Raw genomic sequence first — 24986 nt, 5'->3', positions numbered from 1 at the left:
ATACGTAAAGGACACATCAGAGATCTTCTTACCAATTTGAATGAATTCAAATGAGCAGGGCCAGAGGGTACTGAAGGAATTAGTTGAAGAAGTCTATGAGCCACTGGCAATAATATTTACAAACTCTTGGATGATAAGAGATGTCCTGGAAGACTGGAGAAGGACTAACGTAGTAACAATCTTTAAAAAGGGGAAAAAAGACGTGCCAGGGAACTAGAGACCAGTCAGCCTGACCTTGATCCTTGCGAAACTACTAGAGCAATGTGTGAAACATTCAATTTGCAGATACCTGGGGAATGAAGGGGTGATCACTAGCAGCCAGCAGGATTTACCAAGAACAAATCATGCCAGACCAGCTTGATGTCCTTCTTTGACAGGGTAACTGATTTAGTGGATAGGGGGAATGCGGTGGACATCATATACCTGGGCTTTAGCAAGGCTTTTGACACAGTCCCATGTCACATCCTGATAGCTAAGCTGGAGAAATGCAGGTTCAACAGAACTACCATTAAGTGGATACATAGTTGGTTAAACAACCTCAAACAAAGAGTAACTATCAATGGAATGATGGGGGAGGTCTCAAGTGGGGTTCCCCAGGGATCTGTTCTGGGCCCAGTGTAGTTTAACATCTTTATTAATGACCTGGATATAGGAATAGAAAGCATCCTGATCAAATTTGCAGATGACACAAAGCTGGGCGGGAGGGGAGGGTTGCCAATACTTTGGAGAATAGAGCTAAAATTCAGAGGGATCTTGGTAAATTGAAGAACTGGGCAGTCGACAACAAAATGAAATTCAACAAAGACCAATGTAAGGTGATACACTTAAGGGAAAAATATCAAATGCACAAATACAGAATGGGGGAAAACTGGCTTGGCAGCAGCACTGCTGAGAAGGATCTGGGAGTAGTGGGGGATCACAACCTCAACACGAGTCAGCAATGTGAAGCTGTTGCAAAAAAAGCAAATGCAATTTTAGGGTGTATTAATAGAGACATAGCATACAAATCACGGGAGGTGATAGTACCATTCTACTTGATGCTGTTAGGCCTCAGCTGGAGTATGGTGTCCAATTTTGGTTACCAATATACAGAAAAGATGTAGAAACTGGAAAGGATCCAGAGGCAAGCAACAAAGATGATCAAAGGGATGGAATACAAGTCATATGAGCAAAGGCTGAAGGAACTGGCTATGTTTAGTTTGGAAAAGAGGAGATTAAGGGGGGACATGACTAGTTTTCAGGTACTTGAAAGGTTACCATAAAAATGGAGAAAGTTGTTCTCTTGCTACTAAGGGCAGGACAAGAGGCAATGGGTTCAAATTACAGCACAGCAGATTTAGATTAAATCTCAGGAAAAAATTCCTATCTGTAAGAGCAGCAGGACAATGGAACAGACTGCCTAGGGAGATTGTGGAAACTCCTTCACTGGAAGTTTTCAAAAGGAGGCTGAATAGCTATCTGTCTTGGATGGTTTAGACACAACAAATTCTGCATCATGGCAGGGAGTTAAGAGATGACCCTTTCCGTCCCTTCTAACCCTATGATTCTAAGATCTATGAATCTGTTACATTTTTTACTCATATAAAATGTTGCATTTAATTCCACATTTTTTGTGAAATTATCTAATTATACTCAGTAGCAATAGCATGAATATTCAATTTCAAATATAAAAATGAGAATAGTGCTAAAGTTTCTTTAGGATTTCACTTCATCATTTTGTTTTTTTCTCCCAAATAGCTTCCTTTTCTATCAAAGCACTATTTTCCAGCGTGTTTGCCAAAAATTATTTTCTCCACGGCTTCTGCCAAAGCAAGATTTCGAGAGCAGATCAGAAAAGTTTTGCTGGAACAGGTTTCTGTTGGAAAATGCACTTTTGTCAAAATCAAAATGTTTTGAGGGAATGTGTCAATTCTGATGAGATTTTTCAATCAGAAAATATCAAAATGATTCAAACTCAAAAGGAGGCATTTTGTTCAACTTCCTCGTTTCATTTCATTCCAACTTCCTTGTTCTGTTTCATTTTTCATATGATCACAATGAAATGTTTTGATAAGGTTCTTTTGATGTTTTAGAATATGTCAAAATTTTGACTATTTGTCCTGATTCAGGATCAAAACACATTTTGGAATTTCCCTAGGGACAGAAATTCCATTTTCCAATGAGCTCTCAAGATTTGACTGTGGTTCTGTCAACACTGGTAGCAGGGGCCTTGGGTGGGGCTTGTCCTGATCTGAGACAGATTGCTGTGATTGCTGGAAACTAGAAAACGTCCCTTCAGACTCAGCCTGAGGTAGAGCAATTCCAGTGACCTCACTTGGAAGGCAGGCTCGCATTCCTTACACTTTATGCCTAGAGTAGCGATTCTAACAGTTATGACCATGTCTAATGCTGATGTTGCTCCAAAGTGTGTGTGGGACACATTTAGGATAGGAATTAATCCCTCTTTGGGTTTCTTGGGAACTGTGTGCTGCTTACATGTCCTGCAATGGGATTTGAGCCTGATGACTCCACATACATCATCCTCTGTGCACCACCGGGCCTGAAGCCCCTCTCTGCATGGCCTCCTTTTGTAGTCTCTCTGCATTGCACAGCCCTAGCACAGGACATCTGTGCCAATGATAGAACAGAGCCCAGAAGATGGATGTTATTTCAAACGTGTTTAATTCATATTGTGAAAGCTGAGACGAACGTACTAGGCACATGGTTCCACAGACACCATTTTGCTTCAGCAGAACAAAGCTATGTAGCAGTGCAATAGAGTTACTGACAGTCGATGCTATCTGAAAGTGTATAGCTCCCACAAGGCCTTGTCAAAACTAGCAAAAGAGTTCTTTTTGTGCTCGGGAAGCACAGAGATCATACACCTCATGCAAACTCAGCCTGGGCCCTTCCAGTCAAGCTGGGTTCTTTCCGTTTCCAAATTATCACTAGTTCTTCAGACTAAATTATGCCCATGGGGACAGCTGTGGAATCCCATTGTTTTCAGGGAGGGTGATGCAGTTGTCACTGATTGGATCTGAGTAAACAGTTCTGTTGCTGGTTCTTGCTCACTCAGCCTTGGTTGTGTTGGCACGGACAGGAGTGACAGGCAGTAAAGATTTATTTTGGATATCAGACGGCATGTAACACTTTGGGGAGCAGATCTGCAGAGTGAGGTGGCCCCGTTGTGTCAGATCCAGTTTCCAGAAGAGGACTATGCTGCTGCTGCCATATGTGGTGGTGCCTTGGCTCGGGTCTGCTCCCACCGTTTCTTATTCCACCTTACAATTTATGGGTCATATTAGCTCCATGGCTGCATTCTCAGGATCAGGTAGCAGCAGTGGTCGACTTTTGAGACGGTTGTATCGCCTTTTCTTGCAGATGCAGCTACTGTCATCCATGCTTTTGCTTAGAGCACTCTACAAGATCCTTGTTTTTCTGGGCATAGGGAGCGCCCAGGGTGAGTGCATAGGGGCTTGTAGTATAATAAAACAAAATCAATCAGTAACTCTTTGACAGGTGTTATTATTGTTAGGACCTAGAGCTGGCAAAGCAGCCATGGGAATTATTAGAACTGAAAATAATTGCACTAACAGAATTTTCAAAAGGGCTGATTTAGTTCAGGTTTGAGGGTAAGAATGAGTTGCTCTGATTTGACCCCCAAGGAAGTCCCAGGTTCTGGAAATAGAGAACCAGATGGCAAAGGTAAACCCTACCCATTGCCCCCCTCTAGGTTCATCTCTGCGAAGTGGAGGGGATGGAAAAGTTCATGGACAAAGATTTTGCTTTGGATGTCAGCTCCAACCAACCTGTCCTGGTGGCTGTGAAAATGCTGCGAGCAGATGCCAACAAGAATGCCAGGTATTGGGGTCATGTGGAGTTTGACGACTCAGTATGTAAAAGAAGCTTGAGCCTCACTCAAAAAAATTCATACAAGCCGGGGGTAACAGGAGACTAAGTCCCATTTTCAAAAGCAACTCAAGTCTCCTGTGTTCCCTAGACCCTTTTGAAATGTGATCCATACATACTTTATCAAGGGACAAATGGAGGCAGCAAAGGCTTTGCTCTGAGCGTTCCCCTTGCATGGCTTAGGGCATTCTGGTGACACCAAAGACTTAAGGCATAAGGAACAATATTTCTTTTTTAAAACTCTAGGGAATTCCATTCAAAAGCAGCATTAGGAGAATGCACTGAGGAGTCAGGAGATGTCGGAGATGGGGTTGCATGTGGCCCCCTTGTGGGTGGGTGTAACTGTGCAGCCTTTCATTACATAGTTATGAGGAGTCCGGTGGCACCTTAAAGACTAACAGATTTATTTGGGCATAAGCTTTCATGGGTATGTGACGAAGCAGGGAGTGGGGCGGACTGACCTGGGAATGTTGCAGGGGAGTTTTACTGGGACTGTCTGCATGGGGGATGGAATAACAGGGGCTGACTTGACTTGAGGGACGATACCTGAGCCAGGAGGGGGATGGGGCCAGGTGACACCTTTGCCCGAGAAACTGGGCAAAGGCTGGAGGAGGAGCGAGACTGCGGGAGTGGAGTTTCAGTTTTGGGCTGGCTGGGAAACGCAGGGAACCCCAAGTCTGGGGTCTAAGCTCCTTGCCCCCCAGAGGGACTTGGCTGAAGGGTCCTGGTTGTATTTACAAGCCCTGCTTAGAATTGTGTTCCTGTCATCTCATCATAGAAGGCAATCAGGTTGGTCAGGCATGACTTGCCCTTGGTGAATCCATGTTGACTGTTCCTGATCACCTTCCTCTCCTCCAAGTGCTTCAAAATGGATTCCTTGAGGACCTGCTCCATGATTTTGCCAGGGACGGAAGTAAGGCTGACTGGTCTGTAGTTCCCCAGGTTCCTTCTTCCTTTTTAAAATATGGGCACTATATTTGCCTTTTTCCAATCGTCCGGGACCTCCCCCGATTGCCACAAATTTTCAAAGATAATGGCCAATGACTCTACAATCAGATCAGCCAACTCCCTCAGCACCCTTGGATGCAGTGCATCTGGTCCCATGGACTTGTGCATGTCCAGCTTTTCTAAATAGTCCTTAATCTGTTCTTTCACCACTAAGGGCTGCTTACCTTCTCCCCATGCTGTGTTGCCCAGTGCAGCAGTCTGGGAGCTGATCTTGTCTGTGAAGACCGAGGCAAAAAAAGCATCGAGTACTTCAGCTTTCTCCACATCATCTGTCACTATGTTGCCTCCCCCATTCAGTAAGGGTCCCACACTTTCCCTGCATACCTGTAGAAACCCTTCTTGTTACCCTTCACATCCCTTGCTAGCTGCAACTCCAATCGTGCCTTGGCCTTCCTGATTACACCCCTGCATGCTCTTGCAATATTTTTATACTCCTCCCTAGTCATTGTCCAAATTTCCACTTCTTGTAAGCTTCCTTTTTGAGTTTAAGCTAACCAAAGATTTCCCTGCTAAGCCAAGCTTGTTGCCTGCCATATTTGCTATTCTTTCTGCACTTCGGGATGGCTTGTTCCTGCACCCTCAATAAGGCTTCTTTAAAATACAGCCAGCTCTCCTGGACTCCTTTCCCCCTCATATTAGCATCCCAGGGGATGCCCATCAGTTCCCTAAGGGAGTCTGCTTTTCTGAAGTCCAGGGTCCATATTTTGCTACTCTCCTTTCTTCCTTTTGTCAGGATCCTGACCTCAACCATCTCATGGTCACTGCTGCCTAGGTTGCCACCCACTTCTATTTCCCCTACTAATTCTTCCCTGTTTGTGAGCAACAGGTAATGAGGAGCACAGCCCCTAGTCGGTTCTTCCAGCTCTTGTACCAGGAAGTTGTCCCCAACACTCTCCAAAAACTTCCTGGATTGTCTGTGCCTGGCTGTATTGCTCTCCCAGCAGTTGTCAGGGTGATTGAAGTCCCTCATTAGAACCAGGTCTTGTGATCTGGAGACTTCAATTAGTTGTCCAAAGAAAGCCTCGTCTACCTCATCCTTCTGATCTGGTGGTCTACAGCACACGCGCACCACGACATCACCCTTGTTGCTCTTGCCTCTAAACTTAACCCAAAGACTCTCAACAGGCTTTTCTCCAGTTTCAAACTGGAGCTCTGAGCAATCATACAGCTCTTTTACATACAATGCAACTCCTCCACCTTTCCGCCCATGTCTGTCCTTCCTGAACAGTTTATACCCATCCATGACAGAGCTCCAGTCATGTGAACTGCCCCACCCAAGTTTCTGTTATTCCAATCACATCATAGTTCCTTGATTGTGCCAGGACTTCCAATTCTTCCTGCTTGTTTCCCAGGCTTCTTGCATTCATGTACATGCACCTAAGAAAACTAGCCGATTGCCCTACTTTCTCAGTATGAATCAGGAGGCTTCCCGTCTTGTACCCTCCTCCTTGCATTTACTCCTGGTATCCCACTCCCCCACTTACCTCTGGGCTTAGGTCACCATCCCCCAGCTAACCTAGTTTAAAGCCCTCCTCACTAGGTTAGAACTTCTCCTCATGTTTCAGTATATTTATACCTGCATCTGTAATTTTCACTCCAAGCATCTGAAGAAGTGGCGTTTTTTACCCACGAAACCTTATGCCCAAATAAATCTGTTAGTCTTTAAGGTGCCACCGGACTCCTTGTTGTTTTTGTGGATACAGACTAACATGGCTACCCCTCTGATACTTGATTACATGGTTATGAGCATCAATCATTCCTGTTACACCCGCTCCTGGGTCGGTGCCCCACCTGCCTCTCTGCATCCAGCTCCTGACTCTGGTCCCCCATCTCTGCTGTTCCCTAGCTGTCCATGGTTCGACATTTGCAGGTTTGATTAAAACACTACACATATCCACTCCATTGGGCTTCTGCCAAGAGCCCTGCCACCCTCAGCAATAGGATCTGCTCTCAGTGCCAAAAAACACAGTCTGGTCAGGTTAGGCCAAGCTCCACGCAGTTCACAGGCCCCGCCCTCAGTCATGGGGGAGGGGGGCTGAGTGGCTCATGGCATCCTTGGCCATGTGTCTGGGATGGGGGCACCTCTGAGTGGCTTGAAATGCCCCCTGCCACCTGACGGAGGTCTAATCTAGTTGGGCCAGTGACCTTATTCACTACAGCAAGTCCTGTATGGTATTGGGTTGAAAGTATTCACCAAAGAAGGACTATTCAACCACATGGGAATTAGAGGAACTTTTAAAATACTAACTTTTATTATTATTATTTATTATTTATCTGACTAGTGTGCGGTTGTCACCATTGCCTTCTACTTTAGAATCAGGACTGCTCAGTTTGCATTCAGACCTGTCAGAAGCCTTATACAGCAACTGGAGAGTCTCCTTTAGCTCAAGTGGTAGGGGGCTACGCATTTAGAGCAGGTGAACCTGAGTGCTGCCCCCGTTGTTGCCATGAAATCCCAAGTAGTCATGGGCTTCAACACAGGGAAAGCCAGGTAATTCTAGGCAGCCACAGGTGTGTGTTACAAATAACAGACAAAAATCTGAGGTCATGCAATGTGAGGTCCTTGCTGCATGCATATGTATCTTACCTAGACCAAAACGCTGTGAAGCTGAACTTAGGGTTGAGAACATGGATCAGCAACTAAGGGGAAAACACAAGAATGTTGTAGTTAATAAAATCAAGAGACTTTTTAAAATAGAAATCCAGGAAATTTGTAGTTAAGGTGAAACTTCTAAAGCTCCCAAACACTTGGAAGTCTGGAAATGCCCAGTTAAGACACCCACATAACCTTAACTCTGCCACCTTAGTGAGGCTAGCCTCTCTTCTTCCCATCTTTGTCCCTTTTGTTCCTAGGGCCCAGACAGGTTTGCTGGCCCAGGCACTTCTGTTGTGCAATGAGTTATTTTGGATCACGAGGGCTCTCAGGGCACATATACACAGCAGCTGGAGGTGAAATTCCCAGCTCAGATAGACAGCTACATGCTAGCGTGTTAGTAGCAATGTTGCCATGGCAGCATGGATGGTAGCTCAAGCTAGCTTCCTGAGTACATGGCTAGGATTGAGGACGGGATCACACTTGGGGGGCTATCTCAAGCACTGCCTGTACTGCTGTGGCCATATGGCTATCTCTTAGTGAGTGAGCTTGAGCAGAGCTAGCATGCGTACACCTACCCAAGCTGGGGGTTACACCTCTCAACGTAGCTGTACCCGAATGCTCTGCAGCAGACCTCCCAGCAGTCCCGGATTTCACAGGACTGTCCTACTGTGACCCTCCAGCCCCAGGTGAAGCAGCTCCTGTCTCACAGGTCTAGCTGGGCTTGGCTCCCCTCCTCATCGAGGGGCCAGGCCACATACGAGCGAGTGGCATGGTGACCCTGTGTGCCAGGAACCAGGTCACAATGCCCCTCATAGGGAGCTGAACCCAACAGGCCCTGCAGGAGAGGAGCCACCACTGTGTGGGGTAAGTAGGAGGCAGGCTTGCTCTCAACCCCCAGGGGGCAGCACCTGTCCCACTTCCGCCCCTGCAAATGTTGGGAGATATGCCGCAGATCAGGCTGGCTTCTTAGTGCTTGGCTCATGGAACTGATGAGTTCGGCTGCGATTCTTTCATGGAGGTCCAAGAAGTCACGGATTCTGTGACTTTTGGGGACCTCCGTGACTTCCACAGTGGTTGGTGTGGCTGATTTCAGGGCAACCTGGGCAGCTGGCTCCAGGGACTGCTGGAACAGTGACCTATGTGGCTGGCTCTGGGAAGCTCCCGAGCAGCGGTCCTGGGGGTGCCCTGGGGACTGCCCAAGCAGCAGTGGTCCCGGGGCGGCTGGAGCAGTGGCCCCAGGGGCGCCCGGAGGCCATCCAGAGAGCAGTCCCTGGGAGCAGCTGCTGGGGGGCTGTCAACCCCCAGCACTGGAGCAGGCCACTCCCCCCGCCCCCATCAGGGGCCCCCTGGAGCAGCAGGGCCCCAGAAGTAGAGATTTAGTCATGGGTATTTTGGGTAAAAGTCATGGACAGATCATGGGCCATGAATTTTTATTTATTGCCCGGGACCTGTCCATGACTTTTACCAAAAATACTCATGACTCAATCTTAGCCTTACTGATGGGACCCATGCAGAACCTGTCCAGTGGCAGCCATGGAGGGGCTGTGGAGGTCAGAGCACTCTTCTTTGTCCAATGGGCAGCCAAACCATATAGAGCTTCCTTTGTGTTCCAGAGCAGCTGCCTGAAGGGGTGGGCTTGGGTTTGGGGAGTAATGGCCAGGTCATCTTCCAGGCCCATGTGATCCTAGGGGAGCAGCCAGGCCTAAGTGATTTCCCAGGTGTAAACCCCAGGGACTGAGGCAGGAACAGGGAACAGAGTGCTAGTTAGTGAGACTCCAGGATAGTCCACAAGAGACACCAGCCTGAGAGAGCTGCCTTTTGGTGTCAGAACCATGATTCTTTAGCTGAGGTTTCTGGGAAGAGCAAGTTGCCTGTGTGCCATTTGTTACCACCTCTGACCTGAGCCATTCTGTGAATAACCAACTTGCATGGGAAGGTCCCTGAGTATGCACCACCGATTGCTGCTCCAGATGGACCTGCCAGGCCCTGAAGGGAGGGATAGCTCAGTGGTTTGCGCATTGGCATCCTAAACCCAGGATTGTGAGTTCAATCCTTGAGGGGGCCATTTAGGGATCTGGGGCAAAAATTGGGGATTGGTCCTGCTTTGAGCAGGGAGACTAGAAGATCTCCTGAGGTCCCTTCTGTTAGGATATAAATATTCAGGCCTGTACTCTAAGAATTTAGGTGTATTCTTATCACTTGGCTAGTTATAGAGGTATAAAAGAAAGAATCAAAATCACTGTCTGCTGGTGTAAGGGCCTTCTCTTACTGTGACAGTCTGAGGCCCTGTTCTTAGGCTAAGGCCTTTGGCTAAGCAACAGAGGCAGCCGTAAGCTGGGAAGCGACCGGTCACATCCTCACATACCAAACTAGTCACATTGAAAGAAGGTGCTATTGGGCTGTTAGGAATACAATCCTGTCCTGATAGTGCCTATCACCTCCAGAGAAAGGGAAGTGCCTAGAAAATGTAAAAGGAAACTTAGTCTGATAGCATCCAGTCTGGCAAGAACTCACTTATCAACAGCTGGGATGTGAAATCCTCACTTCTGTATTGTTTTGTCATTATAGTTCCCACTTTGCTATTGTTTGTCTGTATAATCTCTGTCTGGTTCTGTGATTTTTCTGTCTGCTGTATAATTAATTAATTAAGGTGGTGGGATATAATTGGTTACATAATCATGTTACAATATGTTAGGATTGGTTAGTTAAATTTCAGGAAAATGATTGGTTAAGGTATAGTAAGCAGAACTCAAGTTTTACTATATCATAGAATCATAGAATATCAGGGTTGGAAGGGACCTCAGGAGGTCATCTAGTCCAACCCCCTGCTCAAAGCAGGACCGATCCCCAATCAAATCATCCCAGCCAAGGCTTTGTCAAGCCTGACCTTAAAAACTTCCAAGGAAGGAGATTCTACCACCTCCCTAGGTAACGCATTCCAGTGTTTCACCACCCTCCTACTGAAAAAGTTTTTCCTAATATCCAACCTAAACCTCCCCCACTGCAACTTGAGACCATTACTCCTTGTCCTGTCCTCTTCTACCACTGAGAATAGTCTAGAACCATCCTCTCTGGAACCACCTCTCAGGTAGTTGAAAGCAGCTATCCAATCCCCCCACATTCTTCTCTTCCCCAGACTAAACAATCCCAATTCCCTCAGCCTCTCCTCATAAGTCATGTGTTCCAGTCTCCTAATCATTTTTGTTGCTCTCCGCTGGATGCTTTCCAATTTTTCCACATCTTTCTTGTGGTGTGGGGCCCAAAACTGAACACAGTACTCCAGATGAGGCCTCACCAATGTCGAATAGAGGGGAACGATCACGTCCCTCGATCTGCTCGCTATGCCCCTACTTATACATCCCAAAATGCCATTGGCCTTCTTGGCAACAAGGGCACACTGCTGACTCATATCCAGCTTCTCGTCCACTGTAACCCCTAGGTCCTTTTCCGCAGAACTGCTGCCTAGCCATTCGGTCCCTAGTCTGTAGCGGTGCATTGGGTTCTTCCGTCCTAAGTGCAGGACCCTGCACTTATCCTTATTGAACCTCATCAGGTTTCTTTTGGCCCAATCCTCCAATTTGTCTAGGTCCCTCTGTATCCTATCCCTGCCCTCCAGCGTATCTACCACTCCTCCCAGTTTAGTATCATCCGCAAATTTGCTGAGAGTGCAATCCACACCATCCTCCAGATCATTTATGGAGATATTGAACAAAACCGGCCCCAGGACCGACCCCTGGGGCACTCCACTTGACACCGGCTGCCAACTAGACATGGAGCCATTGATCACTACCCGTTGAGCCCGACAATCTGGCCAACTTTCTACCCACCTTATAGTGCATTCATCCAGCCCATACTTCTTGAACTTGCTGACAAGAATACTGTGGGAGACCGTGTCAAAAGCTTTGCTAAAGTCAAGAAACAATACATCCACTGCTTTCCCTTCATCCACAGAATCAGTAATCTCATCATAGAAGGCGATTAGATTAGTCAGGCATGACCTTCCCTTGGTGAATCCATGCTGACTGTTCCTGATCACTTTCCTCTCGTGTAAGTGCTTCAGGATTGATTCCTTGAGGACCTGCTCCATGATTTTTCCAGGGACTGAGGTGAGGCTAACTGGCCTGTAGTTCCCAGGATCCTCCTTCTTCCCTTTTTTAAAGATGGGCACTACATTAGCCTTTTTCCAGTCATCCGGGACTTCCCCCGTTCGCCACGAGTTTTCAAAGATAATGGCCAATGGCTCTGCAATCACATCCGCCAATTCCTTTAGCACTCTCGGATGCAACTCGTCCGGCCCCATGGACTTGTGCACGTCCAGCTTTTCTAAATAGTCCCAAACCACCTCTTTCTCCACAGAGGGCTGGCCATCTATTCCCCATGTTGCGATGCCCAGCGCAGCAGTCTGGGAGCTGTCCTTGTTAGTGAAGACAGAGGCAAAAAAAGCATTGAGCACATTAGCTTTTTCCACATCCTCTATCACTAGGTTGCCTCCCTCATTCAGTAAGGGGCCCACACTTTCCTTGGCTTTCTTCTTGTTGCCAACATACCTGAAGAAACCCTTCTTGTTACTCTTGACATCTCTTGCTAGCTGCAGCTCCAGGTGCGATTTGGCCCTCCTGATTTCATTCCTACATGCCCGAGCAATATTTTTATACTCTTCCCTGGTCATATGTCCAACCTTCCACTTCTTGTAAGCTTCTTTTTTATGTTTAAGATCCGCTAGGATTTCACCGTTAAGCCAAGCTGGTCGTCCTCCATATTTACTATTCTTTCGACTCATCGGGATGGTTTGTCCCTGTAACCTCAACAGGGATTCCTTGAAATACAGCCAGCTCTCCTGGACTCCTTTCCCCTTCATGTTAGTCCCCCAGGGAATCCTACCCATCCGCTCCCTGAGGGAGTCGAAGTCTGTTTTCCTGAAGTCCAGGGTCCGTATCCTGCTGCTTACCTTTCTTCCCTGTGTCAGGATCCTGAACTCAACCAACTCATGGTCACTGCCTCCCAGATTCCCATCCACTTTTGCTTCCCCCACTAATTCTTCCCTGTTTGTGAGCAGCAGGTCAAGAAAAGCTCCCCCCCTAGTTGCCTCGTCTAGCACTTGCACCAGGAAATTGTCCCCTACGCTTTCCAAAAACTTCCAGGATTGTCTATGCACCGCTGTATTGCTCTCCCAGCAAATATCAGGAAAATTAAAGTCACCCATGAGAACCAGGGCGTGCGATCTAGTAGCTTCTGCGAGTTGCCAGAAGAAAGCCTCATCCACCTCATCCCCCTGGTCCGGTGGTCTATAGCAGACTCCCACCACTACATCACTCTTGTTACTCACACTTCTAAACTTAATCCAGAGACACTCAGGTTTTTCTGCAGTTTCGTACCGGAGCTCTGAGCAGTCATACTGCTCCCTTACATACAGTGCTACTCCCCCACCTTTTCTGCCCTGCCTGTCCTTCCTGAAGAGTTTATAACCATCCATGACAGTACTCCAGTCATGTGAGTTATCCCACCAAGTCTCTGTTATTCCAATCACGTCATAATTCCCTGACATCACCAGGACCTCCAGTTCTCCCTGCTTGTTTCCAAGGCCTTGTGCATTCGTATATAAGCACTTGAGATAACCTGCTGATCGCCCCTCATTCTTAGTATGAGGCAGGAGCCCTCCCCTCACAGACGTTCCTGCCTGTGCTTCCTCCCGGTATCCCGTTTTCCCACTTACCTCAGGGCTTTGGTCTCCTTCCCCCGGTGAACCTAGTTTAAAGCCCTCCTCACTAGGTTAGCCAGCCTGCTCGCAAAGATGCTCTTCCCTCTCTTCGTAAGATGGAGCCCGTCTCTGCGCAGCACTCCTCCTTCATGGAACACCATCCCATGGTCAAAGAATCCAAAGCCTTCTCTCCGACACCACCTACGTAGCCATTCGTTGACTTCCACGATTCGACGGTCCCTGCCCTGGCCTTTTCCTTCCACGGGGAGGATGGACGAGAACACCATTTATATAGTCTGCAGTCAATCAGGAAGTGAGTGGGTGGGTGTGGGGAGGGGAAATGGGAACAGGGAATGGGGAAATTGGAATCATGTTTTGCTAAAGGGGGAAATGGGAACAGGGAATGGGGGTAAGGAAATTGGAATCATGTTTGGCTAAGGGCAGGAATGGGAACAGGGACACAGGTGTAAGGCTCTGTGGTGTCAGAGCTGGGAAGGGGGACACTAAGGAAGGAAACTAGAATCATGCTTGCTGGAAGTTCACCCCAATAAACATCGAATTGTTTGCACCTTTGGACTTCGGGTATTGTTGCTCTCCGCTCATGTGAGAAGGACCAGGGAAGTAAGTGGGTGAAGGAATAAGCCCCCTAACACCTTCCAACCCTGATATTCTATGATTCTATGTGGCAAAGGCTCAGCAATATCTTCCCATTAACATCTGTCAATAGTATTAGCGTACTTTGCTGTGCAAATTGCTCTCTGTGGTACTTTCTCCTGTTGTACATTGTATCGTTAACTCCGGTGCCCTGCATGTTTTGGCTCTGTCCATCTATCCCTGTGGGTCTGTGTCTTTGGGGTTGTCCATATATGCCAACCCTGTGGGCCAACGTGTGTCTGTGTGGTTTTGTTTCTGAAAGGAATGACTTTCTGAAGGAGATTAAGATTATGTCACGGCTCAAGGACCCCAATATCATCCGGCTGCTGGCAGTGTGCATCACTGACGACCCTCTCTGCATGATTACCGAGTACATGGAGAACGGAGACCTCAACCAGTTCCTATCCCGCCATGAGCCCCATCTCCCCCCTGCCAGCAATGGATCCATTGTCAGGTAGCCCTTCCACTCCTGCATGGGGCTCCTCAGCTACACAGGACTCTACCACTCTCAGAGCATGGTGGGGCAGAAGGCCAAGAGCATATGGGACTTCATGGAGGATACAGAAAGGGGAGGATATGACTGGGTAGGGGCAGGGAGAGCAGGTGTGATGGGTGGGGGAGGGGTCACGAGAGCAGGTGTGGCTGGGTGGGAGTGGGGTTGTAAGAACGGGTGCAACTTGGTGAGGAGTAATGGTGTTGCTAGATAGGTGTGGGGGCAAAGTGGGTGTGGTTGGATGTGGGGAAAGGGAGGCAGGTGTGACTGAGTGGGGTGATGAGAGCAGGTGTGACCAGACAGGGGCAGTGAGAGGAGGTGGGGGGAGGGTGGGTCTGGAGGTAAGGAGAGCAGGGGGACTGTATGGGGATGAGGCGGAGTGGGGGGCGGCTGGGTGGGGGTAGGGAGAGCGAGTGTGACCAGGTAGAGGTGGTGAAAGCACAAGCAGGAGGAAATGCCTATTTCATTGTCATTTCTTGGGCTCCTCCTGGCGTCTCCAGCATTCTGTGCTGTTGCCCTGTTTTGGGGATGTGCCAAACCTTTGGGTAGCTGGGCTTGGAGAAGCAGGAGCTGCTGCTCTGTAGGAATCTGGCCAGGCCACTCTGCCATCCATGCCATGTTCATTTCTTACTGCCATGCCAGTGACATACTATAGGAGCACTCCTTCCCTGACTGGCCCTTCCAGCAGTATCTAGCCAGGGTCTGCACTCCATGATACATCCATCAGTAACCATGGGAGCTTCTGCTGTAGGCTGTTGGTGTCCAGGTTGTTGCCCCAGGGTTTGCATCTTACAAGGGTAGGCTTCTCTGAGTTGCCGAGGATGAGGTCCAACTGCTCCTGGTTAGGTGACATCACACCCAGGTGGCTCAAGGCCAGCTCAGCAGCCTCACCCCTCCTTTGGCCTTCCCTGTCTCCGCAGTTACACTGACCTGAAGTTCATGGCCACTCAGATTGCCTCTGGCATGAAGTACCTGTCCTCTCTGAATTTTGTGCATCGGGACCTGGCCACACGCAACTGCTTGGTGGGTAAGAACTACACCATCAAAATAGCAGACTTCGGCATGAGCAGGAACCTGTACAGTGGAGACTACTACCGAATCCAGGGGCGGGCCGTGCTTCCTATTCGTTGGATGTCCTGGGAAAGTATTTTATTAGTAAGTGGAGACTTTGCAACTGCCAGGGGAACCAGTGAGAGAGATTGTGGGGAGCTGGCCCCTTCCCGTAGCACTGGGTGATCACGGGGAAAGAGTTTCAGTGCTCCCTGCCTGCAGCCATCTCCTGATTGATCAAGGGGCAGGATGGAATTGGGGGCTCTGTGTTTACATGTGTTGTCCAGGGCATTCACTCCATTGCTGCTGTAATCTAGTGACACCTGAGCAGTCCCGGCATGGGGAGGCACTGCAGTGGGGGGCAGAAAAGGGGAAGATGGAGTTGTGGCTGGGCCTATCCCATGAGCATAGTGTCTCTTTACAGAAGGACTGGAGCATGTCTGGGTCCCTGTGTGAGAGATGTGCAGTATCTTCTCTTGGTGTGTTGCTTAGATCTGAATGAGAGTGGGGCTGCTTTTCTGTAGATTTGTATTGTCAATAAGTAGGTGCAGCTAAAGGCCTAGCTTGATAATTACAGCAGTTAGATGGTATTTTAACTGTTTGGGCTGCCATGCGAGTGCTGCAGCTAGTTGCCTACTGCGGGGCATTTTGCCTGTAGCAAGGACCTTGCCAAGTGAGCTCGTTACTTGAGGTCACCTCCCACTTAATCCCAGCCCTCCCGCTCCTTGGCTCTCTGACAGCTACCTGGGAAGCGTGGAGACTATTTATTTTATGTGGAGCCAATCAGATCTCCTCTCTAGTCACCCAGAAGCAATGGAAGATAAAAGGCATCTACACCAGCCATAGCCTGTTGGAGGTATGAGAGTGCTGGGGGAAGGGGATCTGGAGTGCACTGCACTCTGTCCATTCTCACTGGTCTCCTGGCCCCTAGGAGATTAGCCCCTCATTAAGAGCTATTCTAACATGCACCAACTTGGGATAAAGTCCCATTTGCCTTCCACACACAGTTGTGCTGCACTGAGTGTGTGTCCAATGCTGCTGAGAGTTTAGCCCGTGGACAGCAGGTTTACTGGGTGACAGCAGTCTGCATTTGCATGGCTTTGTCTCCATACTGCAGCCTCGTGAGAGAAAGGGACTGTCTGATGGGTGGGGGTGGGGGGTGTCACATAGAAATGGACATCTTTATACGGGCACTGAGTGAGGAGGAAAAGGAGAATGCCCTGGGTCAATTGGCTGCACTTCAATAGCGTTATGTTGAGAGGGACCAGTGACTGCTTTGATTACAAACCCCTCTGTGCTGGGGTGTTACCGCAGCCTGCAGTTACCAGAACTGTCAGGATGAGCTAATCACAAGCCCCACTCCCCAAGGCAACAGGGGGTTGTGAGCCCCCCCAGGAGTTTGGACTGGTGGGTAGAGGCTTTTGCAAAGCATTGTTTTGGGTGTGGGAGGGAAGGCAGAACACACAGAAACTGAGAACAAATAAGGACAAAGAGAGAGGCAGGCACAGGCAAAAAACAAGAAATCCAAGCAATAGCTGGTGAGCCCAATTTGACCTGCAAAAAGCTAGCGAGGGAGCTTTTGGGACTGCTGGCTAAAGAGGCTTGGGGCTGTAAGCTGGGAAACTGCTCCTCTTATTCTTGACTCCTGTGCTCAGAGAAGCAGGACTTTGTACATTCCTTGTAAACAAACAAAAGTGCATCACAGACTCCATCAATTTCTACTTCCCCAGGGCCCTGAACTCTGACTAGCCACAGAGCGTGAAAAGGGACATAACTGCCATCCACAAACAACAAATGACAGGGCCTAGGCATGCATAACAAAGTTCCAGCCACTAGGCCGCTTGCTCAGGGGAGAACTATCCTGTCAGTTTTGTGGCTCTGTTTTTGGGAGAATGTTTCTTCCCTCCACCCCACCAGTGTACTTAATCCTAACTCCCCCCCAAACCCCCCCCCCCATCTGCAGTAAAGCCCACTCCAGGCAGACACACATGAATGGCCCAAGCCTAGATGTTTTTCAGCCCCATCCATCTATTCTCTGTTTGCCTGGTGGAGGACGAGGAACAAACCCATTTGTGGACAGAGCTGCACTGAGCACTTAGCAGCAGCAGAACACAGCACTAGTGGGAGGGTGTGTGTAGTTTGTATGTCAGGTCTGGATCTCAAGCAGATGGATGTTATCAGGGGTTGGATCAAGGGATTAAAATTGCTACTTGAATTTTAAATAAAGTCTCAGTTCTGACTCACGGTCTCAGAGTGGAGACAGTAGCAGCTTTATAATTTACATTAAAACAGGACAAAAGTAAACATGTGAGTCCAGATGGACATGTGTTCCGAACAAGAGAACAGCAATGGGACCTGGGGTGCTGCAGTCCAGACCAGAGAGAGCAGACTGACCCCATCAGACCGTAACAGCAGCAATAGTATTTATTGCAAAAGCACAGCCTGAAAAGTGGGCAGCCACCATACTCTTGTGTCAGACAACCAGACCTGAAGCTTTAGCTGTCCATGCCCAAGTGATCCAAATCTCCCCTCAGCCTGTGTGATAAATGAAGTGTGGGGGGGCGGCGAAGCACCCTTTGATAGCCAGCCAGCCAGCCAGTTAGTTGTAAAATCCTCTTGGTAGCTGTTCTCTGCTTGCTTTACCTGTAAAGGGTTAACAAGCCCACAGGTAAAAGAAAAGGAGTGGGCACCTGACCAAAAGAGCCAATGGGAAGGCTAGAACTTTTAAATTTGGGAAAGAAACTTTCCCTTTGTCTGTTGTTCTCTGGGCTGCAGGGACACAGAGCAGCAATGCTATAAGCAGAAATGCTGTGTAAGGTTTGAACGAGGTATGAAAAAGTATCATACATACCTAGAAGAAATAATTTGGGATAGGGAATGTTTAGTTAAACACTGTCAGGTTTATTTCTTATTTTGACTTGTGGATCTCCTCTCTGCTAACCCCAGATGCTTTTGTTTGCTTGTAACCTTTAAGCTGAACCCCCAAGAAAGCTATTTTGGGTGCTTAATTTTTGTAATTGTTTCTTTAAGATCTAGCAAAAAGCCTAAATTCCAGATGTATTGTTTTCCTTTTTGTTTTTAATAAAATTTACCTTTTTGGTGTCCTAAGAGGTTTATGTATGTTGTTTGATTAGTGGATAGGCACAGCTAATTTCCTTTGTTTTCTTTCTCAGTTCTTCCCAAGAGAGGGGATGAAAGGGTACCACACAGGGAGGAATTCCCAAGTGCTCCTTCCTGGGTTCAAAGGTTTGGGGGGTTTTTTTTGCATTTGGGTGGTGGCAGTGTTTACCAAGCCAAGGTCAGAGAGACGCTGTAACCTTGGGAGTTTAATACAAGCCTGGAGTGGCCAGTATTAATTTTTAAAATCCTTGCGGGCCCCCACTTCCTGTACTCAGAGTGACAGAATGGGGATTCAGCTTAAAGGTTACAAGCAAACAAAAGCATCTGGAGTTAGCGCAGAGGAGATTCACAAGCCAAAATAAGAAATAAACCTGACAGCGTGCGTCTAAACATTCCCTATCCCAAATTATTTCTTCTAGGTATGTAAGATACTTTTTCATACCTGGTTCAAACCTTACACCTCATTTCTGCTTATAGCATTGCTGCTCTGTGTCATAGAATATCAGAATCATAGAATCTCAGGGTTGGAAGGGACCTCAGGAGGTCATCTAGTCCAACCCCCTGCTCAAAGCAGGACCAATCCCCAATCAAATCATCCCAGCCAGGGCTTTGTCAAGCCTGACCTTAAAAACTTCCAAGGAAGGAGATTCTACCACCTCCCTAGGTAACGCATTCCAGTGTTTCACCACCCTCCTAGTGAAAAAGTTTTTCCTAATATCCAACCTAAACCTCCCCCACTGCAACTTGAGACCATTACTCCTTGTCCTGTCCTCTTCTACCACTGAGAATAGTCTAGAACCATCCTCTCTGGAACCACCTCTCAGGTAGTTGAAAGCAGCTATCAAATCCCCCCTCATTCTTCTCTTCTGTAGACTAAACATTCCCAGTTCCCTCAGCCTCTCCTCATAAGTCATGTGTTCCAGACCCCTAATCGTTTTTGTTGCCCTTCGCTGGACTCTCTCCAATTTATCCACATCCTTCTTGTAGTGTGGGGCCCAAAACTGGACACAGTACTCCAGATGAGGCCTCACCAATGTCGAATAGAGGGGAATGATCACGTCCCTCGATCTGCTCACTATGCCCCTACTTATACATCCCAAAATGCCATTGGCCTTCTTGGCAACAAGGGCACACTGCTGACTCATATCCAGCTTCTCGTCCACTGTAACCCCTAGGTCCTTTTCCGCAGAACTGCTGCCTAGCCATTCGGTCCCTAGTCTGTAGCTGTGCATTGGGTTCTTCCGTCCTAAGTGCAGGACCCTGCACTTATCCTTATTGAACCTCATCAGGTTTCTTTTGGCCCAATCCTCCAATTTATCTAGGTCCCTCTGTATCCTATCCCTGCCCTCCAGCGTATCTACCACTCCTCCCAGTTTAGTATCATCCGCAAATTTGCTGAGAGTGCAATCCACACGATCCTCCAGATCATTTATGAAGATATTGAACAAAACCGGCCCCAGGACCGACCCCTGGGGCACTCCACTTGACACCGGCTGCCAACTAGACATGGAGCCATTGATCACTACCCGTTGAGCCCGACAATCTGGCCAACTTTCTACCCACCTTATAGTGCATTCATCCAGCCCATACTTCTTGAACTTGCTGACAAGAATACTGTGGGAGACCGTGTCAAAAGCTTTGCTAAAGTCAAGAAACAATACATCCACTGCTTTCCCTTCATCCACAGAATCAGTAATCTCATCATAGAAGGCGATTAGATTAGTCAGGCATGACCTACCCTTGGTGAATCCATGCTGACTGTTCCTGATCACTTTCCTCTCGTGTAAGTGCTTCAGGATTGATTCCTTGAGGACCTGCTCCATGATTTTTCCGGGGACTGAGGTGAGGCTGACTGGCCTGTAGTTCCCAGGATCCTCCTTCTTGCCTTTTTTAAAGATTGGCACTACATTAGCCTTTTTCCAATCATCTGGGACTTCCCCCGTTCGCCACGAGTTTTCAAAGATAATGGCCAATGGCTCTGCAATCACATCCGCCAATTCCTTTAGCACTCTCGGATGCAACTCGTCCGGTCCCATGGACTTGTGCACGTCCAGCTTTTCTAAATAGTCCCTAACCACCTCTTTCTCCACTGAGGGCTGGCCATCTACTCCCCATGTTGTGATGCCCAGCGCAGCAGTCTGGGAGCTGACCCTTCAGCCCAGAGAACAACAGACAAAGGGAAAGTTTCTTTCCCAAATTTAAAAGTTCTAGCCTTCCCATTGGCTCTTTTAGTCAGGTGCTCACTCCTTTTCTTTTACCTGTGGGCTTGTTCATAGAATATCAGGGTTGGAAGGGACCTCAGGAGGTCATCTAGTCCAGCCCTCTGCTCAAAGCAGGACCAATCCCCAATTTTTGCCCCAGATCCTTAAATGGCCCCCTCAAGGATTGAACTCATAACCCTGGGTTTAGTAGGCTAATGCTCAAACCACTGAGCTATCTCTCTCCCCCTAGCCCTTTACATGTAAAGCAAGCAGAGAACAGCTACCAAGAGGGATTTTACAGCTAACAGGCTGGCTGGATGTCCATCAAAGGGAGCTTCCCCCCACCCCACACGTCATTTATCACAGGCTGACAGGCAGATCCTGGCATTTTTCATTCAGTGCTTGTGTTTATCTATGTGATGGGTATACAAATCCCAGACTGGCACGAAAGAGGATAAAGGACAGTGCTGGGCCTGGCTAGCTCCACCCCTCCAACTGGAGACAGCCCAGCTGGGAAGGAGTACTGACCTACCCTGCCGGCGCCTGCCAAAAAGGACTGGAGATGCCTCCCCGAAATAACAGGACTGTGTGCTGAGCCCGGCTGGGGCTGACAGTTCAGCTTCCTTTTTTATTTTTCCTTACCCAGGATCAGAAGCAAAGGGAGCAGTGGCAGAAAGTGGCCCCAGGGAGGGTAACTTGCGCCCCCTTCCCCCCTCCCGGGTCAATGCATCTGACCCTCCTAGGGCCCTGGGTCAGAGACCAGTGGAGCGGGTGGGTCTGAGCTCCTCTGTCACTACCCTATGACTGAATGGATGCTAACCAGTAGGCCAGCCAGCCCATCAAAGACCCTACTACTATCTATTAAGACCTGTGCATAAGGCTCCCTTTGCCAACACGAGTACAATTCAAGAGACTGTAGCAGACCCACCTCCTAGTTCCTGCGCACTCCCCATTGTAAAGGTTAATGAAAGCCTGGCGAAACACGTGTCCTGAAGCTTGCCAGACCCTGGCTCTGATGAGTTGCTGGTGGGAGTGGGTTCACAAGGCATGAGCCCTCCCTGAGCAATTTAATGCCACCAGCCCTGGAGAGCTGAAACCTCTGGACCAGGAGAGAGATGCCCAGTTCATGTGACATGGAGCAAAACAAGGTGTGATTTCTAATGCTCAGGGTGATTGACCACTGGAGCAGCTCACCTAGGGCTGTTGTAAATGGGTCTCATTCCAAAAGATCTGCTGTAGCTCAGCCACAGGCTATGGAACTCCAGGCAGGGATCTCTCACCTGTGCTATGCAGAAGCTCAGATGAGTTGGGTCATGATGGGCCCTCCTTGCCCAAAAATCTGTGAAAAGAGGGAGAGGGAAGGAAGAGCTGAGAGTTGGAGAAAAATATAATTCTGTCAGACAGGTGCTCTAAGCTCTCTCTCCCCCTGCAAATAGGAGTTCCACATGCAGATTGTGATGCTGGCAAGCCAGGTGTCAGCTCAGGTCAGAACCCCAGGCCAGTTCACTTGTGTGTTAGTAGATCAAAGTGTTAAATGTGTCCTCAGATTTTAAACTTAATGAAAACTAGTGGAATGTTCCGTGTATCATTTGCACTTATCTGTTCGTGTTATAATGTAAAAGCAAACATTTACATGGTATATATCCTGAGACTAAATAACCCAGCCAAGAAATCTTGTGAAATACTAATGAAGGATTTAAGGACTTTAACAGAAAATGCTAATTTCAAAGCAAATTATGCATGATGGCTGGAGGTCAAAAAGCTAAGTCATTTTTCACTCATCCTCATCAGAGGAAAAGCCCACATGGGTAAAGATGCTGTCATCTTGCAAGCAAGACACAAGAAGTAATTCTTCCACTCTACTCCGCGCTGATTAGGCCTCAACTGAAGTATTGTGTCCGGCTCTGGTAGCCACATTTCAGGAAAGATGTGGACAAACTGGAGAGAGTCCAGAGAAGAGCGACAAAAATGATTAAAGGTCTAGAAAATATGACCTATGAGGGAAGATTGAAAAAATTGGTTTGTTTAGTCTGGAAAAGAGAAGACTGAGAGGGGACATGTTAACAATTTTCAAGTACGTAAAAGGTTGTTACAAGGAGGAGGGAGAAAAACTGTTTTTCTTAACCTCTGAGAATACGACAAGAAGCAATGGGCTTAAATTGGAGCAACAGCGGTTTAGGTTGGATATTAGGAAAAACTTCCTAACTGTCAGGGTGGTTAAGCACTGGAATAATTTGCTTAGGGAGGTTGTAGAGTCTCCATCATTGGAGATTTTTAAGAGCAGGTTAGACAAACACCTGTCAGGAATCGTTTAGATAATACTGAGTCATGCCATGAGGGCAGGAGACTGGACAAGATGACCTCTCAAGGTCCCTTCCAGTCGTATGGTTCTATGATCTTGCTTTCTGGTGTGAAGAAACTATAAATATGGATTCAAAGAAAGATCCTTTTATCTCTGGATAGTTTGGATTTTAACAGGGCAGAATAACTGAACAAGAAGACAGAGATCCCCAGAGTTATTCTGGGTAGCCCTGAGAGATTTTTGGGAAATTGGCAGATTACTATATCTCTGTTACCATTTCGAATTACAAACTGTGACTCATCTGTTATTATATTTTACCTGCTTTAACCTCTCAGCTCTCATTTCCTTTTCTTGGCTAATAAACCTATAATTAGTTTACTATATAATAGACTGCCAACATTGTCTTTGGTGTAAAATCCAGGGTACCAATTGATCTGGGGTAAATGACTGGCCTCTTGGGATTGGGAGAAACCTGATGTGCTGGGATTTTAAGTTTGTGACCTTTTATCACAAATTCAGTTTGGGTGGCAAGATAGACAGGATAGTCTAAGGGGACTGTCTGTGATTCCATGGTAAGACTGGGATAGTGATCCAGGAGTTCACATTTGTTACTGGCTTGGTGAAATCTAATTATGGAACAAACCACCAGTTCAGGGTGTCTGCCCTGAGGTCAGCACTCTCAGCTGTGAGCTATGCTCATAGGCACCGACTCCATGGGTGCTCCAGGGTTGGAGCACCAATGGGGAAAAATATGGTGGTTGCTGAGCACCCACCGGCAGCCCCACATCAGCTTCCCCCCACCAGAACCTTCCACCTGCCAGCAGGCCCTGTGGATCAGCGCCTTTCCCCCACCCCCTGGTATGCTGCCTGCCCACTGCAAACAGCTGTTTTGTGGTGTTCAGGAGGCTGGGAGGGAGGGGGGAGAAATGAGGATGCAACATGCTTGGGGAGGGGGCGGAACTGGGTGGGAAGAGATGGGGCAAGGGTGGGGCCTTGCGGGGAAGGGGTGGAGAGGGGGAAGGGCCTGGGGCAGAGCTGGGGGTTCGAGCACTCCCCAGCACTTTGGAAAGTCGGTGCCTGTGGCTACACCAGACAGCATGAAACAGATCATGAATAAATCTGAATGTGAACAAGATCAGGAAACATGTCTTGGTGCCTCCAGTGGTTTCTGTTGTTGCCATCTGAATGTTTTTGCTGAGATGAGGGAAGAAGGATTGGCTGTGGGTGTGGGGAGGGAGAGAGAGTGTGTGCGTGTGCGTGCATACGCATCTGTAATCCTGAGCTTCCTATCTCTGTTTTCTCCCATAGGGCAAATTCACTACAGCCAGTGATGTCTGGGCTTTTGGGGTGACACTATGGGAGACCTTCACTTTTTGCCGAGAGCAGCCATATTCCCAGCTGTCAGATGAACAGGTCATTGAGAATACTGGAGAATTCTTCAGGGATCAGGGGCGGCAGGTAGGAAAAGCAGTGGGAAAATACATCCGAGGAAGAGACAGAAAATAATTAATTCAGGGTGGGGTGGGGAGGTACTCATTCAACATAATCAGCCCATGAAAAGCTTGGTTAAGGATAAATTAAGCTTGAAAGTGCAAGTTCTATCAAAACGTTTAAAGGAAGAGCTCCATAAACTTTCAATTTCCAATGTAAACAGAAATACAATGTTAGAGAGGCTGAAAATTCAGCGTTAAGGTCAGTCTCACTTTAAAGATGAAAAAGGAGAGTTTGGAAATGTCCAGTGCAGGTTCCTGCAGAGCCCTCTCTGTGCCTAGGTTCTTTGAGAATGTCCAGAAACATAGAGGAACTTAGAGGCTAGGGTGACCAGAAAGCAAGGCTGAAAAATAGGGATGGGATGGGGGGGGGGCGTGTAATAGGGTCCTAAAGAAGACAAAGCCCCTAATATTGGGACAGTCCTGGTAAAATCTGGACATCTGGTCACCATACTTCCAGCACACACAGGGTTATGTCGTCAGTAG

The 24986-nt window shown here is 47.9% G+C and overlaps 1 protein-coding gene across 1 annotated transcript in view; it reads left to right on the top strand.

Annotated features, from left to right (window-relative positions):
* Positions 1 to 24986, top strand: part of DDR2 (discoidin domain receptor tyrosine kinase 2) — a 172643-nt gene that overhangs the window by 134335 nt on the left and 13322 nt on the right. The window contains exons 13-16 of the mRNA XM_027818677.3: positions 3713 to 3840; positions 14107 to 14298; positions 15258 to 15492; positions 24319 to 24468. Of these exons, the coding sequence (XP_027674478.1) occupies positions 3713 to 3840; positions 14107 to 14298; positions 15258 to 15492; positions 24319 to 24468 (705 nt within the window). The remainder of the gene's footprint in view (positions 1 to 3712; positions 3841 to 14106; positions 14299 to 15257; positions 15493 to 24318; positions 24469 to 24986) is intronic.

This window comes from Chelonia mydas, chromosome 8 (genome assembly GCF_015237465.2).
Source record: "Chelonia mydas isolate rCheMyd1 chromosome 8, rCheMyd1.pri.v2, whole genome shotgun sequence".
NCBI lineage: Eukaryota > Metazoa > Chordata > Testudines > Cheloniidae > Chelonia > Chelonia mydas.
This window is presented reverse-complemented; position numbering and strand designations above follow the sequence as displayed.